This window comes from Tamandua tetradactyla, chromosome 10, assembly GCF_023851605.1.
Source record: "Tamandua tetradactyla isolate mTamTet1 chromosome 10, mTamTet1.pri, whole genome shotgun sequence".
Taxonomy (NCBI): domain Eukaryota; kingdom Metazoa; phylum Chordata; class Mammalia; order Pilosa; family Myrmecophagidae; genus Tamandua; species Tamandua tetradactyla.
This window is the reverse complement of record NC_135336.1, coordinates 84918934-84936927: the sequence shown is the minus strand read 5'-3', so window position 1 is coordinate 84936927 and position 17994 is coordinate 84918934. Positions and strand designations below refer to the sequence as shown.

At 37.5% G+C, this 17994-nt stretch overlaps 1 protein-coding gene and 1 pseudogene across 6 annotated transcripts in view; one reads left to right on the top strand and one right to left on the bottom strand.

Moving 5' to 3' along the window:
* The window catches only part of APP (amyloid beta precursor protein), a 290703-nt gene that overhangs the window by 253630 nt on the left and 19079 nt on the right, over nucleotides 1-17994 (top strand). For 3 of the 6 annotated variants that reach the window (XM_077118781.1, XM_077118779.1, XM_077118776.1), the window contains 2 exons: nucleotides 9958-10182; nucleotides 17922-17975. In XM_077118781.1, the coding sequence (XP_076974896.1) occupies nucleotides 9958-10182; nucleotides 17922-17975 (279 nt within the window). The remainder of the gene's footprint in view (nucleotides 1-9957; nucleotides 10183-17921; nucleotides 17976-17994) is intronic. The other 3 variants (XM_077118780.1, XM_077118778.1, XM_077118782.1) reach the window with 1 other exon arrangement.
* LOC143648866 (elongation factor 1-alpha 1 pseudogene) lies at nucleotides 4679-9036 on the bottom strand (annotated as a pseudogene).

Sequence of the window (17994 nt, the reverse complement as noted above, 5' to 3'; positions counted from 1 at the left end):
TCCTGACACCACCAGTAAAACCTACAGGAGAGTATGAGCTCAGATTGCGTACAGTCATCAGAATGACTTTGTCTTTATATTAAGGTATGCAAGAATAGTATAGCTCTCACTTGAATATTTAAAAAGTAATCCTCATTTTACTTTCTTGTACTCGCTAAAATCATTAGCCTTTCCAGATATAACAAACCTCAATTTTCATTTTTCCAATTTACTCAACACATAAGAACTTACTTAGAATAAAACAGACAAAATGTACCAATTATGCAGATAACCTACCAGAAAATTGAAAATAAGTACTGTAGAATGAAATTAAAGTCATCCTCATGATATTCCAGCTCTGTGTCCTTAAACCAAAGAATTCTCATCCCCCAGAGCCCTCAGCATGCCTCGGTAACTTCTCCAAATTTGTTCTCATTGACTGAGTCATAAAAGTCAGATGTAAAATAATAAGGAAGAGATGAAATAATTAATTTTGTAAAGGATAAGACATTAGAAAAAAGTAAAGCTTTACTCAGTTATCTCTAGTGGAATTGTAAGTGACTTACATGTTTCACTTTTTTTTCTGCATTGAATTTACATGATTCTGTAACAAGACAGTACCAACTGGCTAATTTTATATATATGTGGATCACAGTGAAGTCACAGTTTAGGCTGCAGGTTGTTAAAGACTGGTTTACAGAGATATTTTCATATAATCAGAATTACCTTGAAAATCCTTAAATCAGTCATAAAAGAATACATCTCTTAACAGGTCTTCTAAGATTGCAGGATTTTCCACTAAAATGTGAAGGAATAAGTCTTAGTTGCTGGCTGCCCAGATAGGACCAAGATACCTAATATAGTTGGGATGAGATGAGGACATTGGCACAAGTTCCACAAGTAAATATGAAGAAAGAAAGTCCCTTTTATCTGTTTTTAGATGCCAGAGAGCAGAGCCTGACTGATTTTTGTTTGTTTGCTTGTTTGCATGATCTGGCACCGAGAATCAAACCCGGGGCTCTGGCATGGCAGGCGAGAACTCTGCTTGCTGAGCCACCGTGGCCTGCCCAAGCCTGGCTGATTTTTACTTGCTTTGATACTGATGCCATTGGTAGATCAAGGTTGTTTTATCTCCATTGTTTGAAAACCAAAAGGAAATTTGCCTTAATTTCAAAGGTACTTCTTCCATGCCCTCAGTCATAAACCAGACAAGTAACACTCAGGAAAATATCACTTGTAATAAGGAATATTCACAGGTGATGTGCAGCCTTATTCGTGTCCCCTCCAGAGACAGTTTTCTTGCCTTAGGTGGATAAAGTATGGCCCATTTAAAATCTGTAGCCAAGAGATTACTAAAGAAAAATAAACCCAGATTTAGATATGGAGTTTGAATTTTGATTTTGAGAGATTTCCAGGATTGATAGTGTGGCTAAAAATGAAATGGGAAGCCTGATTTTCTGCAGGTCAAAGTTAAAAATTAGATTTGTGGAGCAGCATTACTTTGTGACATAAATTTCTTCCCACATTGGAAAACAGCTGTGGCCTACAGGGCCATTGCACTCTCAGCCTTGCGATATCTCATCACTAGGTTGGGACTATGAAGGGATAATTGGAACAGTTGAATATATAGAATCAGCATGCTGCTCTAGGGTTTAAACAGTTTGTAATCTTAAAAAGAGTCTAAATTAGTTTCAATTTTGACTTGATGTCAGTTAAACCTAATGGCAGTTCATGTAGTTAACATGTCTGTGCCAGTCTTCCAGAGAAAGTGAAAATGGAAAGAACTGGGAGGTAGATTATTAGAGGGATCAGCTGCTATTGAGGATAGGCCATCAAAAGGGAAATGGCAGGTATGGCCTCACAAGAGGAGGCAGCATCACATATTTATGGATGTGGGAATCAGACAACCTTGCTTTCAGCTCTGCTCCACCATCAAGAAGCGCTGTAATTATGGACTAAGGCTTTAACGTCTTCAGATGGTGGGGAAAAGACCTGTATGATTGATTTCATTAACTTCCACATCCATCAGTAATCATGTATGCAAGACAGGATGCCTGCAATAATAGATGTGTTAATACTTCTAAGGTTTAAAAAGCCATTTCCTCCATAAAATGGAATTTTTCATGAAATGGTGAGACGGTTGCACTGGAAATCAGCATGCTTGGGTGCAGATCCCATTTCTGTCACTTGCTAGCTGTAAATATACTTCCTGGGAGGGGTGCCAAATTACAATACTATATTTGGGGTCTATGATTCACCTATAGGGGTTTTTGTGGATATCAAATAAGCCAATTGATATGAAGGACACAGAAATGAAAGATGTTATTAGTACATTTGATATCATGCTATCAAGGCTTGAGAGCATGACACAGTTCCATCACAGTGTGGTCATGAGGCATAAACTAATCAAAACATCCCATCCATGCACAGTAATTAATTGAAGACCACATATGTTTTTTCCCTACATCAGCATTCCCAACAACTTCTGATCCTTTGAAATGTAGGAGTAAGTCCATGCTTAACAGCTAGAGCTGATCTGTTAAAAACTTCTTTGGTAGGGGGTAGCTACATTTTTCCTGCAAGACTATAGTGGTAAGGTATGTCCCATGATACCCTCTATCCTTGTAGGTACATTCATTTTATGAGTTTGAACAACACTCACCTCTTTCCTCCTGAACACTTTTCTTGCTCCAGCTGGTATGTGATTGCCTGACAGATGGTTCCATGAGGAGGGAAATTCATATTGGGTGTTTCCTGCCCTTTGGCTTTCCATTTAAGAAATGTTACAGTGAATGAAAGATCCAAGGCAAAGATGTATTAGATTCTAAGTACATGACTTAAAGATATCATGGAGTGAAGTTTCCTCTGGCAATATTAGTCATTGTCCATGCCCATCCTTCATACCTTTTTATTTTCAGGTTTGTTTTCTTTTATGAAGGGAGTAACTGAGGCCATTGTGTAGGGATGCCTTTGAATAAATTTACCTGTGATCAAGCACGATTATGGCAGTGGGCAGAGTAGTAAAGAACAGAGCCTTACCTGAGGATCATTAATCTATATAGTCTCATTTTCCAGGTCTAGGGTGAGCCTGAGATTCTGCATCTCTCACAAGCTCCCAGGAGATGCGCAGGTAGCAAGGCTATGGATCACAGGATTTAAACTGAAGAAACTGCAGATACTATGTAGTCCAACCTCCACTGATGATTATATGGATGAAGTAAGGCCATGGTGATGTTAAGTATAATAAACAACATGGTGTTTATCTGCTGAGCCATGGAGCCATGAATCAGATACGCAGAACTGTGGCTAGAAAATTAAATCTGATCTCACAGTCCCAGAGTGGGCAAAATGCCTAGAGTGTTGGCAGCTGATTTATAGTGGCACTTCTTGGTAGGGAAAAAATTACATCTTTTATATAATATTACTAGTGCAGCCGTGGGGTGAGGGGTGGGGCAAGGGGGAGTGCACATTGTATAGGGGTATAATCCTCAGTCCTTACAGACAGATGTATAAGTAAATATTTATTTAAAAGATAAGACTTGGTCATCTGAGAATCCCTTGTTAGACAAGGTTGAAAGGAAATTTCCATTTTGATGGGAGGCCACAGATAAGCATAGATTTTCCCACTAAAACCAGAAGAAGAATCAGAAAATAGGAAAAAAATAATGCAAAGCAGTGCAGGTTAGATCCTAGAAAGAAGAAAAACCAGCCAGCCTAGGAGCTCTCACGTTCTCACAAGTCTTCCAAACCAGACCTTTAACAGCTGAGTTTTACAGTGGAAAGACTGAGATTGTACTTCCTTTATATGAAGGAAATTTCTCTTCCTACCCCAAATATGTTTCACATATGGAAGAGAGGGTTCAGTTAAATTACATGTAAACTTGACTTAATAACTATAAACCTTTAATTTTCTTGAGAAAACTAAAATGTCTAAAATATGGTTAAGTTTTATAATAACATAATTATCTAGATTATATCTGTTTGCCATTCAGCAATCTTTTTATGACACAATTTCTCTCAAAATGAAGTACCATGGAATTCTGTTTCTTCAACTCCAGAAAAATATATGCTACCATTCGATACCACTTTTTGGTTAGCTTTTTTTTTATTTTCTTCTATATCCAACACACGGTCTTTATTGCAGAAGTTGGCCTAAGGAAGCTTATAAACATTACAAATTACCCTCTGCTTTTCCATACTAACCAAGGCTGCAACCAACAAACCACTGCATTTTAGTAAATGCTTAAAACATCTTAAGTCACATCCTGATCCCTCCCCCTTAGAGGTGGAGAAAAAAAAAAAAAACCTTAAATTTTTGTCCTAACAAAACTTTACCCTGAACCATCAAATTTCCGCAGATGGAATACCAAGAATAGGTTAAGTCTTTTGCCTAAGCAATTCCAGGCTGATCTTTCAAAAGAAGACACAGGTTTCTCATTAAACTTTGTTTTAATGGGTCTCAAAATTCTGTGACAGATTTTTGGTCGTTGTTTCCATTTAAAAAGTACTGATTTTAAAAACTAATAACTTAAAACTGCCACACGATAACAAATGGTCCACAAAACATTCCTTTCCTTCTGAAGGTTTTAGGATGCATTGTTATCATTAACCAGTCTTTTACTATTAAACTTAAATGGCCAATTGAGACAAACAGTTCTCAGACCGTTCTTCCACCACTGAGTAAGACTGGGGTGGCAGGTGTTATGGGTGATATTCATTTAGCTCTCTGAGCTTTCTGGGCAGACTTGGTGACCTTGCCAGCCCCAGCAGCCTTCTTGTCCACTGCCTTGATCACACCCACAGCAACTGTCTGTCTCATCTCACAAACAGCGAAATGACCCAGAGGAGGATAGTCAGAGAAACTCTCAACACACATGGGCTTGCCAGGAACCATATCAACGATGTGGCAGCCTCACCAGACTTGAGGAATTTGGGACCATCTTCCAACTTCTTGCCAGAACGGCAATCAATCTTCTCCTTCAGCTCGGCAAACTTGCAAGCAATATGAGCTGTGTGACCATCCAGCACAGGTGCATAGCCAGCACGGATTTGTCCTGGATGGTTCAGGATAATCACCTGAGCAGTGAAGCCAGTTGCTTCCATTGGTGGGTCATTTTTGCTGTCACCAGCCACATTGCCACGACGAGCATCTTTTACAGACACATTCTTGACATTGAAGCCCACATTGTCCCCAGGAAGAGCTTCACTCAAAGCTTCATGGTGCATTTCAACAGACTTGACTTCAGTTGTAACGTTTACTGGAGCAAAGGTGACCACCATGCCTGCTTTAAGAACCCAGCCTCCACTGGGCCCACAGGCACAGTACCAATACCACCAATTTTGTAGACATCCTGAAGAGGCAGATGCAAGGGCTTGTCAGTTGGACGAGTGGGTGGCAGGATGCAGTCCAGAGCTTCAAGCAACGTGGTTCCACTGGCATTGCCATCCTTACGGGTGACTTTCCATCCCTTGAACCAAGGCATATTAGCACTTGGCTCCAGCATGTTCTCACCATTCTAACCAGAAATTGGCACAAATGCTACTGCGTCAGGGTTGTAGCCAATTTTCTTAATGTAGGTGCTGACTTCTTTAACAATTTCCTCGTATCTCTTCTGACTGTAAGGTGGTTCAGTGGAATCCATTTTGCTAACACCAACTATTAGTTGTTGCACACCCAGAGTGTAAGCCAGAAGGGCATGCTCTCGTGTCTGCCCGTTCTTAGGTATACCAGCTTCAAATTCACCAACATCAGCAGCAACAATCAGGACAGCACAGTCAGCCTGCAATGTGCCTGTAATCATGTTTTTAATAAAGTCTCTGTGTCCTGGGGCATCAGTGATGGTCACATAGTACTTGCTGGTCTCAAACTTCCACAGGGAGATATCAATGGTGATACCACGCTCACGTTCAGCTTTTAGTTTATCCAAGACCCAGGCATACTTGAAGGACCCCGTTCCCATCTCAGCAGCCTCCTTTTCAAATTTTTCAATGGTTCTTTTGTCAATTCCACCACATTTGTAGATCAGATGGCCAGTTGTGGTGGACTTGCCCGAATCTACGTGTCCGATAACAACAATGTTGGTATCACTTTTTGGTTATCTTTTGATAGTGCTTTCTTCTAAATATTTTCCATGATAGCCAAGTGGTGTTTTTTTTTTTTAATTCTCTGATTTACTTTAATATACATCCTCAAGGCAGTTTTTAAAGGTGCAAGAAAATGGGGTTGGATATATGTTTAATGTTTGAAATTGAATAATCTCCAATATTGCTTAAATCATGTTAAACATTATTGTTTCTGTCCTCAGTTAAATATTTTCACTTTTACCTCTAAGGCTTAAGTGCCTAGATATAATAGAAGAAGATACTTGACTCCAAAGGTAATGGTCAATAACAAATAACCTTCAGAAAAAGTCTTGGGGGGAAATGAGCTTGTTCTTTTGGTTTGATAGGGCCATTGGGAAATGTTGATGCTTAAAAGCTTTGGAAATCTCCAATACATGTCAGCAAAACGTTGCAATAAAATATTAAATTAATTCAGATAAAAGGATCATCAGGGCCACCAGTGCAGTACAAGTATCCTGTCTATATGACTAGTTTCACCATGGGAGTCAACGATAAAGACCCCATCGGCATTAGCAATGAAGTCATCATACGTGGCTCTGGATTTTTGTCACAGGCAGAATTGCCTAATAACTGTTGTGATAAGCTGTTGGTAAAATCTTGAGCTCTTAATGATGATGAGCTCTTACTCTGGCTAATGGTAATCCATTATTCCTCTTTTTTCCCTAAAACCACACTCTGACCTTATTGTTCCAAATCACATAACTAGGTTATTTCTAAATCTCCTATGTAACTTGAGATTGGAACATGGATTTTTGCTGTTTTAAGAAAAAGCCTAAGTCCTTTTCTCTCTGCAAAAGATGCAACTTTTCTTGAAAGTTTCATGCTCTCACCTTCATTTTCTGAAAATGAATATAAGAAACCAGCCAAACCACCATGGGAATTAACATTCCAGCAGCCATATGGAGGAAATTTTCTGCCGACACCATAAGGAAAAGAAAAAGAGGTGTCTCTCTTTACCTTTTAACCTGGAATGCCCTGGATATTCCATGAAGTATAGCCAGCCACCTGTCACAATTCCCCACTCTGATAAGAGTCGAGATGGGTATAGAATCCCCTTTCAGCTGTGTCTGGGAAATAGCTATTTGGGAGAAGAAAGTGATAACTATTTCTAGGGAGCTAGTAGTGGTTTAAGTCAGCTTGCAACTCAAGTAAGCTTTATATTGTGAGGAAGACATTACTGAAGACATTAGAACTAAATTAAATTATGTGGTTTCTACATTTACTCTATAATGAGCAAACCTATGATGAGACAAAGAATGAGCCACCTCTTCTAATTCTGTGCAAAGCTTAATATGTGGTAAATATGTGGAGTTTGGTGTTATACAACGTGGGGCTTGAATTTACTGGCCATGTGATCTTGAAAAATTTAGTACATTTTTTTCTAGCCTCATTTCCTAACCCATAGGGATAATCAAACCTGCTTCATAAAGGTGAGAGGAGAGTCATAGGCAAAATGGCTTTTGAACTGGCATATAATTTAATAAGCAGAAATGGGAGAGGTACATCCCAGGAAAAGAGATACCATATAGTGTCACCCCCTATTGGGAAAATTATATAGAAAGATGTAAAGAGACACTAGAGGAAAAAAATGATAAAGGACAAAGAGATGAGGAAAAAGGAGCAAGTGTTATTGAGCTTTGTAGAAAGATGGTGCCAAAAGCTGAGGAAGCCCCTGCTCCTCCCAAAACCAAAGCCAAAGCAAAGGCTTTAAAAGCCAAGAAGGTAAGGCAGTATGATGGTGGCTCGGTGGCAGAATTCTCGCCTGCCATGCCAGAGACCCGGGTTTGATTCCCAGTGCCTGCCCATACCAAAAAGAAAAAAAAAGAAAAAGCCAAGAAAGTAGTACTGAAGGGGATCCACAGCCACACACACAAAAAAAGATTGCATATCACCCACCTTCTGATGGCCCAAACCAGTGTGTCTCCAAAGACAGCCCAATATCCTTGGAAGAGCACCTCCAGGAGAAAGAAACTTAACCACTGTGCCTTCACCTAGTTCCCCCTGATCACTGAGTCAACCGTGAAGAAGAAGATGGAAGAAGAAGACAACACACTTGTCTTCATTGTGGATGTCATGGCAACAAGCATCAGATCAAATAGGCCGTGAAGAAGCTCTTCGACATTGACTGGCCAAGGTCAACAGCCCAGTCAGTCCTGATGGAGAGAAGCGTGCATATGTTTGACTGATTCCTGACTGATGCTTTGGACAGTGCCAACAAAAAGTTATTAGCCATTTACCTGTGACTCTATGAGACATGAAAAGGTTGAAACAAATCTAATAGAGACCGTTTATCTGTATGGTAAAGGTCATAACCAGTGCCACAGCACTCAGATATCTAATTCAGATTAGACTTCAGAAGGACAAATTTGCCTGAGATTCCATCATCTAAAATAATATCCTGCAATAAAACTGACTCCGTAGAAGAATATTAATCTTCTGGGGGGGTTTTTTGGTCTTTTTTCACATGGGCAGGGACCGGCAATTGAACCTGGGTCCCCACCATGGCAGGCAAGAATTCTGCCTGCTGAACCACTGCGGCCTGCCCTAATCTCCTCTTTTAATGCTATTCTATTAAGTTGTTTTAATGGATCTGTTTGATCAGAATTTTAATTTTTCAGATGCTGTTTTTTGTTAATTTAAAAGAAAAGTTGAAGGATGATAGTAAAAATTTATATGTCAGATTTTAAACCTCATCTTACTTTCCTCATTTTCTACAGCAGTAATACTAACCTGTGATTGGGTTGAAATATGTAATTCAGTAAACTCTTAATACACGTGATTGGGAAATGAAATATTCCTCTTAATCAAATATTATTGTTAATAGCACGTATGCCATCCTTGGGTCCCTGATTAAAAGGAGAACACCTAGAAAAACCTAATCAATTCTCGACCACATAATAGAAGCTTTACAAACCTTGTGGACCCCAGGGTCATGTTTGAAAGCAATAATTACATTTAATACAGGGTTATTTTCTAAGCTACCCGCTGAACCCCTAATCAAAAATGCATTTTGATTATAAAATTTATGGTTTGGAAATTTTTTTACTAGACTACAAGAACTTTGCTAAATAGATTATGTTCCATAACGTTGATTTGATATAGTCAGCTTTTAATTTAAAGAATACCGATTACCATTTTTTGGAAAGAAAAAAGCAACAGTGAGAAAGGCAAGATTTCAGTTATCGGGCCACATGAGAAATGTTAGGAGCCAGGTATATTTAATATTTAGCCCAAAGAAGAGAGGCTGTGCAGAGCTTCATGCCTACAAGGCAGCATCTGGAAAGCAAAGGGGTAGTCATTTTGGTGCCTCAGAATATAGATCTTGCAGTGCCAGGTGAGCGCTTGGGGAAGGCAGATTTCTTCAAGGCAAAACAGTGAGAACTCTTCAAAAATGAAAAAATAAATAAAACATGGCGCAGGCTGCCTGGCGGGTGTGTGTATCTTGTGCTTGTTCAAGGAAAGATTGAAGGATTTGCTGGATGTGGCCTTTGGCCTCAGACACCACTCCAGAGCACAGCACTTATTCCTCTGTGGTCCTGTGTGTACTGGGAGAATCTTATTGTGTGTCCTTGAAGTTCTTTCTCCACTGGAGCCATTCTCCCTGGGTTCAAATCCCATTGCCACTTGGTATGTGTGCCTTGGTAAAAGTAAAACAAACGAACAAAAAGGTGTACCTCAGTTTTCATATCTGTGAAATGGAGATGACAGTTGATACCCAAGTCATGATCTAAAATATGAGATCATGCATATTAAGCAGTTAAGCAGTGTCTGGCAGACAGTAAATGGTAGGTGGTACTGCTGTGATTTTTGTACTTGTTAGTTACCAAAGAGATGGTTTTTTGTTTGTTTGTTTAGATGAACTGCTTCAGAAAGAACAAAACTACTCTGATGATGTCTTGGCCAACATGATCAGCGAACCAAGAATCAGTTATGGAAATGATGCTCTCATGCCATCTTTGACTGAAACGAAAACCACTGTGGAACTTCTTCCTGCTAATGGAGAGTTCAGCCTAGATGATCTCCAGCCCTGGCATCCTTTTGTGGGGGTGGACTCTGTTCCTGCCAATACAGAAAATGAAGGTAAGAGCCCTGCAGGGAAAAAGAGCATTTGGTATATAAATATGTGCTTTATCTATCTAAATCTACATCTAGATAGGTAGTAGGTAGGTAGATTTGAGTGAGTGGGAATATGTGCTATCTCTTTAATATTCTTGAATGATGGCTTTTGATACACATTTTAAAATATTAAAAAATATTTTCTCATTGAGTGGTATTTTGTTGTTTCTAGAGTACAAGCAATTCAACTTTTACTTATAAGACAGAGGCTCAGAATGCCCACCTTCAAGGAAACAGGATATACTAATGATTCTTTCAGGATGGTGATGAAATTATGGAAATCACAGTTCACCAAGCAAGGAGAGGAAAGTTTTGATGAGATCTGCATAAATGGAGATTTGAAAGGCACCAAAATGTCTTCTTTGGCTATCTATTCTTACATTAAATTTCAGATGCGATTTAATATCAAAAGCAAAGCTAGAGACCACTTCTAAATAAAATATAATATTGAATAAGATTTAAACATTTTTATATTTAGAAAGTCAAATTAAAGGTAGCTGTCAACAAGCATGGAAAGGCCTTCTATTTTATCCTTCCATCAGCCTTCTAGCCTCTGTGTACCCCTAGAATAATGTTGGAATAGAGGGTTTTACCTTAGGATCTTTCTCTCAGCAAGGAAACAGTATAATTGGAAGATCTTGACTCTTCCTCCAGAAATTCAGCTTGGAGGACATCTGGTATCTAGGGATATGCTAAAATTAATCTTCTACCTTGTTTAAAAATAACCAATTGTGTTTCAGATCTCTTAATATTTCTGGTACTAAAATACATCTCTGTATGTTGTCCCTTAATAAAATGTTTCATACTTTGATCACACACACACACAAAAAGGCAGCTATCAAGAAAAGAAGCACATTGCTCCAAATGTATTTCCTATGATAGTTCAAAGAAATAGGCTTTATCTCTTAACAAAAAATTTGTGTAATGAGTATTATATTCTCTTTCATAGAAGTTTCTTAGAAACTTTCAAATAATATCTGTTTAGGAGAAAGCATTGTAGTTTTTTGATTTTTAAAAATGCCACAGAATTTTTAGAAATATAACATTACAAACACGAGAACTTTGATTTCTAGATACTTAGTGACATGTTTTTCAAGAACATAGTAGGATTTTCCCAAGATTTCCTTCTACAAATAGAAAACTTTGATGCTGACTTCATATTTGTAAGATACCTCATCAAATGTAATCAGTGCTTTCTTCAGAATAAATCCAAATCAGATACTACAATTTAAGTATACTAGATAAGCTTTTTTTTTTAAGGAATTGCAGAAAATCTTTATATAGACTACTTTCATAATGTGAGTAATCACCTCAAATTTTTTTCCTTAATTTGAAAAACAGTACTTTATAGCAATACCATCAAATTTGAACAGCAGTGTTATTTTTGATCCAAAAATAATTGTCTTTACAATTTATGGAAATGTTATATAGAGGAAAATGTGTCAAAGACATTTAATTAGAAACAGCTGGGTGACTTACTTCATAGGTTGTATTGTCATCTTTTATAGGTGGCCAGCTAAGTCCTCATCGTTCAGTCTGAAATAAAAACTCAGTTTATAATAAGTTTTTGAGAAAAATGCTCAATTTCATTTATGTAAATTGAATACACAACTGGAATTTCCCCTTTTCCTTTAGGATGTTGGGTTGTCTAATTGAGGAAAAGGGTAACAAACACACCTTCTTTGGTAGAATACAAATAAGTAAAAGTTTGGTTTGTCTTTATTGTTTAATTTTCATGAAAAATTTTAGATATCTGGATTGTTCTCTTTTAATGTTACCTCTACCACTGAAAATTTATTTATCTACAGTGTGATTCTGTAATTGTAAGTTGTAAGAATTTTCTATCAGTTTCTCATAATTGAAGACGTTTTCACTTGGCTTTCCAAGTGTGCAAGTTCTACATGTTAAAATGCTCCAATTTAACATTTTTCATTAGTTGTTGAGTTTGGAAAAGGAGGACAAAATACACTTCAAAGCTTTCCTAAATCCTTTTTATAAGCACACACATACACACACACTTTCAAGTAATTAGAACTTAGAAATAATCATTTATTTAGAGTTTATGGAATTACAGCATATAATTTATAGTTTATAGCTTCTGGAAAAGATTTATGAACAAAAAGCAAGGTAATTATGAAATTCATTTAAAGAAATTACAGTATATGGTTGTAATACTTGGTATTTCCCTTAAATATTGTAAATTTTTTAGAAAAACATGCTATACAGATAGATCTAAGAAAGATAACATATATTCAAGGCCCTTGTCAATAATAACTCCTTTGGAAACCAGTTCAACAAATTTAGTGACTATGGTGAGGTACAGTGAGCTTGGTGCCACATAACACAATATAGGACAGCAAAACATTATGTATAACCTTAGAAGAAATTTCAGATCCCCCCTTTATTTTCTTATATGTTGATAGCTTAACTGCTTTATGTGTAATATCAAACTGCATATTTCCTTGGGCTCTTGAACAAGAGAAGTTTAACATTGGATTTACCACATTGGTAGTATAAATAATACCAACAGTTAAATAAATAAATCTGCCTTTATATGCTCCCTGTATTTCATCTCGAGTATGTAAGTATTCATATGCATATATTCAGTCTCCACTAAAAATTATGTGTATTCTACTGAGCATTCTGCTTATATTAACTTTTTTAACTAGAAGCCAAAATGATTCATTTTGTTTCGAGAAAAAAGAATACTGATTGTTCCTTTTAAGGAGAAATATTGAAAGAACTATTTCACCAAGGCAGCTTTCTGAAACCCAGGATACCTACTATTTACCTGGGCTCCTGCACCTTACCCGCTACCCAAATCAAATAAAAATAATACAATTTCAGCCCTAGTTAAGAAGTATCAGTAAAAGCTATTAATTATTTTTTCCTCCTTTTTTAATAAACCAAGGAAGACTGGATTAACAATAGTAGTTAATCCCCAAAGTGATCAGTTTTTGACAGGACAAAAGCAAAACAGCCTAGAGAGAGCCACAGGAGTGCACCAAATGTCTATCCTCAGAAGCAGGCTGTGGGTGTGGCATGTGGCTGTTGCGTTGAACTTCCCCACACCACATATTGCAGCATCAGCCCTTGAAGATAATCTCCCCTTCTCAAGGCTCTTGGTTATTGCCAAGATACTCAGCTGGGCAGAAACCTTAATTTGTACCATGGGTCCTTGATCACGATGCCAACATAATGTTGTTGAGTTGTCGAGGCTTCACCAAAATAGCTGATTAAATAAAGATCAAATAATAAGCAGCAGCAAAATCTTGCATAAAAATACTGGGATGCAATATCACTTAAGACTTCAAAGTCTTGAATTGTGGTTCTCAATGCTGTCAGACCCAATATCCATTTTTTGTAACACATTTGGAAAAACCTCCTTAAGAATTTTTAAATTAAATTGACCAAGCCGGGAGGGGGGAGCAAATCAATATAATGTATATAATTTAAAATGGGCATTTCAACATATTAAGTGCCCAGGCCCAATGTATAATGGAATCAGTGATATAGTCAGATGTTCACCCTGTGTGGATGTGACAAATTCAAATGCAGACAGATGAAAAGGGCTGTTTTCAGCAATTCAGGTTCTGTAACTAGGAGCAACATCAGGGACCTGATTTCCAAAATGGTAGGGAACTCTTTATATTTATGGTAAAACTCTCAATGAATCAATCTTCCCTTTATTTATCCCGTGTCATGTTCCTAGAAGGAAAATCCAGGTTACATTAAAAATTGTATAAAAATGTTTTGTGTTTATATAAAATAATTTAGCTAGGTTCTGAACTCAGTATGAGTAACATGAGTTAGAAACTTGTGTTGGATACAAGACAATGTTTTAGTTGTGTGAGAGTGCCCCATGCACCACATGTAATGTCAGTACTCCATTCCTCCAAAGTGACAATTCAGAACACCTCCACGTTTCTCAGTATCCCATGGGGTACCTCTGCCCAACACTCCTGAATGATAACAGATCTGAGTTTGAATTCCAGCTCTGCTGTGCAGTGGTGGCCAGCTTACTTAGCCTCTCTGGCTGTTTCCTAATCTAAAAAACAAGGTTGATAACCTCCAAGACAAGGTGTGAGCATAAGTGAGACTTCATGAAAAGCTCTTAACACAAAGAACCTGAAACACAGAGGAGATTTTATCAGCCTGCGTTGGGGAGAGCCATCCATTTTACCCAAACAATGTATCCTTCTGGAAAATTAATGAATTTACCAAACTATTTAATGATATAGTCCTAAAATCTCACCTTTTCTCCACTCCCCATGTTCCCTTCTCCCCCACCCCTTCTCATTTTCCCCAGAATCTTGCTTCTTTGTGAATCTCTTTACATACAGACCCACACACAGTGCTGTTGGCATACTCTTAAATTCTTAAAGGGTTTCCTTTAATTGTTCATACAATGCTTATCACCAAAGCTTCAAATGCCTACCAAAAACTTGTTTTTTCTTAAGAACAATCTCAAGTTAAGTCCAGGAGTGTCAGATGCCCAGGCGTTCTTATAATCGATGTCAAAGAAATAGAAATACCACAGTTTTCCAATTTATAGGTACTTAAACAGCTGCAGTGGACCTTCAGGAATTTTTAGATGCACAGAACCTAAATGAATGGGTAACCTATGTGATGCTGTTGCTACAGGGTTATTGTTCTCAGGGATCATGAAACCATCTGGCTGAAGGCATTTATGTCAATAGCAGCATGTTTTTTTCTGCTTTTCCATGACTAGGACCTATGGAGGCCAGGCACAAAGATCAAGTTAGAATGCAGCGAACACCAGAAAGAACTGTGGCCCACCATCTGCCTCTTGGCACACAATATGTACATGAAAATAATGATTTTAAAGAGACCCAACAAGTGTTACAGAACTGTAGGAATTTGCAAAGTAAAGTTGAGCTCTTACATACATACACACACACACACACATATATATATATATACACTCATTTTTTTTTTTTTTTTTGCATGGTCAGGCACAGGGAATCAAACCCGGGTCTCCGGCATGGCAGGCAAGAACTCTGCCTGCTGAGCCACTGTACTCCACCCTCTCATAAATTTTTAATTAGCCGTAAAAAAGCAATGAGCACACCTCATTAAAATGGTAACATTGAAATTAAATAAAGTCTTTCATTAAAACTACAAGCCAGTCCTTTTTAGGCCTCTTATCTATATGTAAAACTGGTTTCCTGCTGACTCTTCCATTACCTTAGGCCTATTGGGGAGATTGTGTAAGACCGCACTAGCTTTGAATTGGTGTATTGCAAATAAACTCAAAATTCTCAAACTACATCATTCTATATCTGTTCTCTTACAGGGAAGAATCTGTTTCAAAGCTATGGAGGACAAGGGATTAATATATTTCTGCTTAAGTTTTCTTCTAACTCTTTAAGATGATCTGTTTCCTATTTTTAATTTTCTTAACAACCAATGTAAAATATTTTGATACTCTATACTGATGAAGTTACTTCCTGATTCAGCAAGTGAAAAATTAGAAATCATTTGCAGTAGATTGGAAATAATGTACTAGTTTTTGATACGTGGTCCTTTTTTTTTGTCCCACAATGATACTATAATTGCTTTTAGAAAAAAAAAACTTCCTTAATATATGCTGACTGAACACAGGGTTCCTTGTTTTTTATTATTCATATAAAATCACCTTCAAATTACTAAAGGAATCTAGGAATTAATTCACTTAAAACTTTTTTTTTCTAAAAATAGAAGTCTTGTTAATGTTTTCAAAGAATATGTATATGCTGCAAAAACGGGGGTGGGGATGGGGGTGAGTAAGAGAAATTTTTAGAAATAATGTCCTCACCTAGAGATAGCTTAACAATAACATTTTATAGTTAATGTCTTTCAGACTGTTTTCTTCACACATTAGCTGATTTTTTTTAAGTAATCGTGGAATAGCGTTTTATTCTTTGTAAGGTTCTGTCACATGTGTTATCATCACCACTTACTGTTTGCTCTTTGAGTGTGGGGGATGTGTTCTTACTTAGAACTGAAGCACCATTTGGGTCTCTCTTGTCAGAAAATTCTTTAAAAATACAATAGCTCTTCAATTAACTCCATTTTACAAGGAATAATAAACTCACTTCCTGTATGTTGTTGTACATGGAGAAAAAGGAAACGTGTACTTCATTGATTAAATGTGTCTTTGAGCTGCAGAAGGAAATAAATCTTATTCTAATCCAGTGTTAATCATCCTTGCAGCAATTGTTATATTAGGAAATTTAATTAACAGGATATTTAATAAATATTATTTTATAATATTTGAAAGTTTGAGGTAGGTTTTAAAAACTATTTTGTTAGTATCTCACACTTAGAAGATTCTTTTGCTATTATTTCTGTTTTGTATATGGAGTAACAGCCTCAGGGAGTAACAGCCTCAGAAGTCGTCATTTGCCCAAGATCATTTTCATTGTAAATTTTAGGGCCTGGGTTTGAAACTAGGGCTGCTGAGGTTTCCACCATCCCTCTGCTATACCTCGATGCCAGTCTCTACATGGTAAAGGACAAAAATGCCTTTCCGTTTTGGTTCACTCAAATATGTTTGTGCTCTCAGAAACATTTTGTCAGTTTCCTTCTCCTACTGATTACCTGGTTCGCAGCAGCTTTCTTGTACTGCACTGTTAGTGACAGTATGTGACATTCAAAACTGATTTGGGTTTCTAATCCCACCTTTGGATTCCTGGAGTAAGCTGTATAGTTCTATGACCTTGGCAGATAAAAGTCATACACCTTGCCTTCCCAATAACACCTTTTCTTACTTTTCTAACTTTACATTTTCTAGACCTTACTGAAGACCTTTCCCCCCTCTCTCGCTTCATTTGCCCTTTGCTCGTTTCTTAATCCTAAAAGCTTTGTTTCTCTCTCCATCAATTGTTTGTTCAAAGGCCTACTATAGGCTCAAAGAAATATTATGCAAGAAACAAAAACACCCTGGAAATACCAGGTAATGGCACACAAAGGGGATCACTATTTGGAAAAATCAGAAAGTTGACAAATATAGAAGGAAATAGTCACTTTTCATACATGTCAACTGTGTGACATCAAATGGAAACTAGCCTTTAAAAAGAGAGAGAAACTCTCTGGTTTACCTCTTTTGTCCTCAAACAAGGGATATATTTAATTACCAAATTGGCAGATTGTGTGGTGAAGCTTTCCTACCCTGATAAATTCATATTTGCATTTCCCCCTTGAGATTTAAGAGAGTCCTTTTGTAGTAAATTAACTGTAAAATAAGATAAAATTGTATAGTTATAAGAAGGAAGTGTCTTTAAGGTTTCCTGCTGGGCTGGGTATGATCTGGGTAAATAGATATTTTATTTCTAAGCCAAAGCCAAGAAACTGTCTCTAAACTAGCTGAGAGGGAAAGCCACACTCAGCAATCCTCTTCTTTAATGTTGATGACAGCATTGGTGACAGCTTTTATTAGAAAACTAAGATTAGATTGATAAGATTAGAAAACCAAGGAGTAAAATTGCCACGTCAATATAGCTATAAACCATTTGAGGCAGTATCCTATCCTCCCAGTCCTTTCTGTTCAGTATTGAACGCACTGTGATTCTTTTCCAGCTGCTCTTTTTTTTATGTAACTTGTTTATTACACACTCTTTTCCCTGCTCTGTGTTCAGGGGCCATGACTTATTCTCTCAATTTGTCTTGTCTGCTTTCTGTGTCTTGCTTCCCGGGCCCAGTTGAACCTGTTGACGCCCGCCCTGCTGCCGACCGAGGACTCACCACACGACCAGGTATATGACTTGCTTAAAT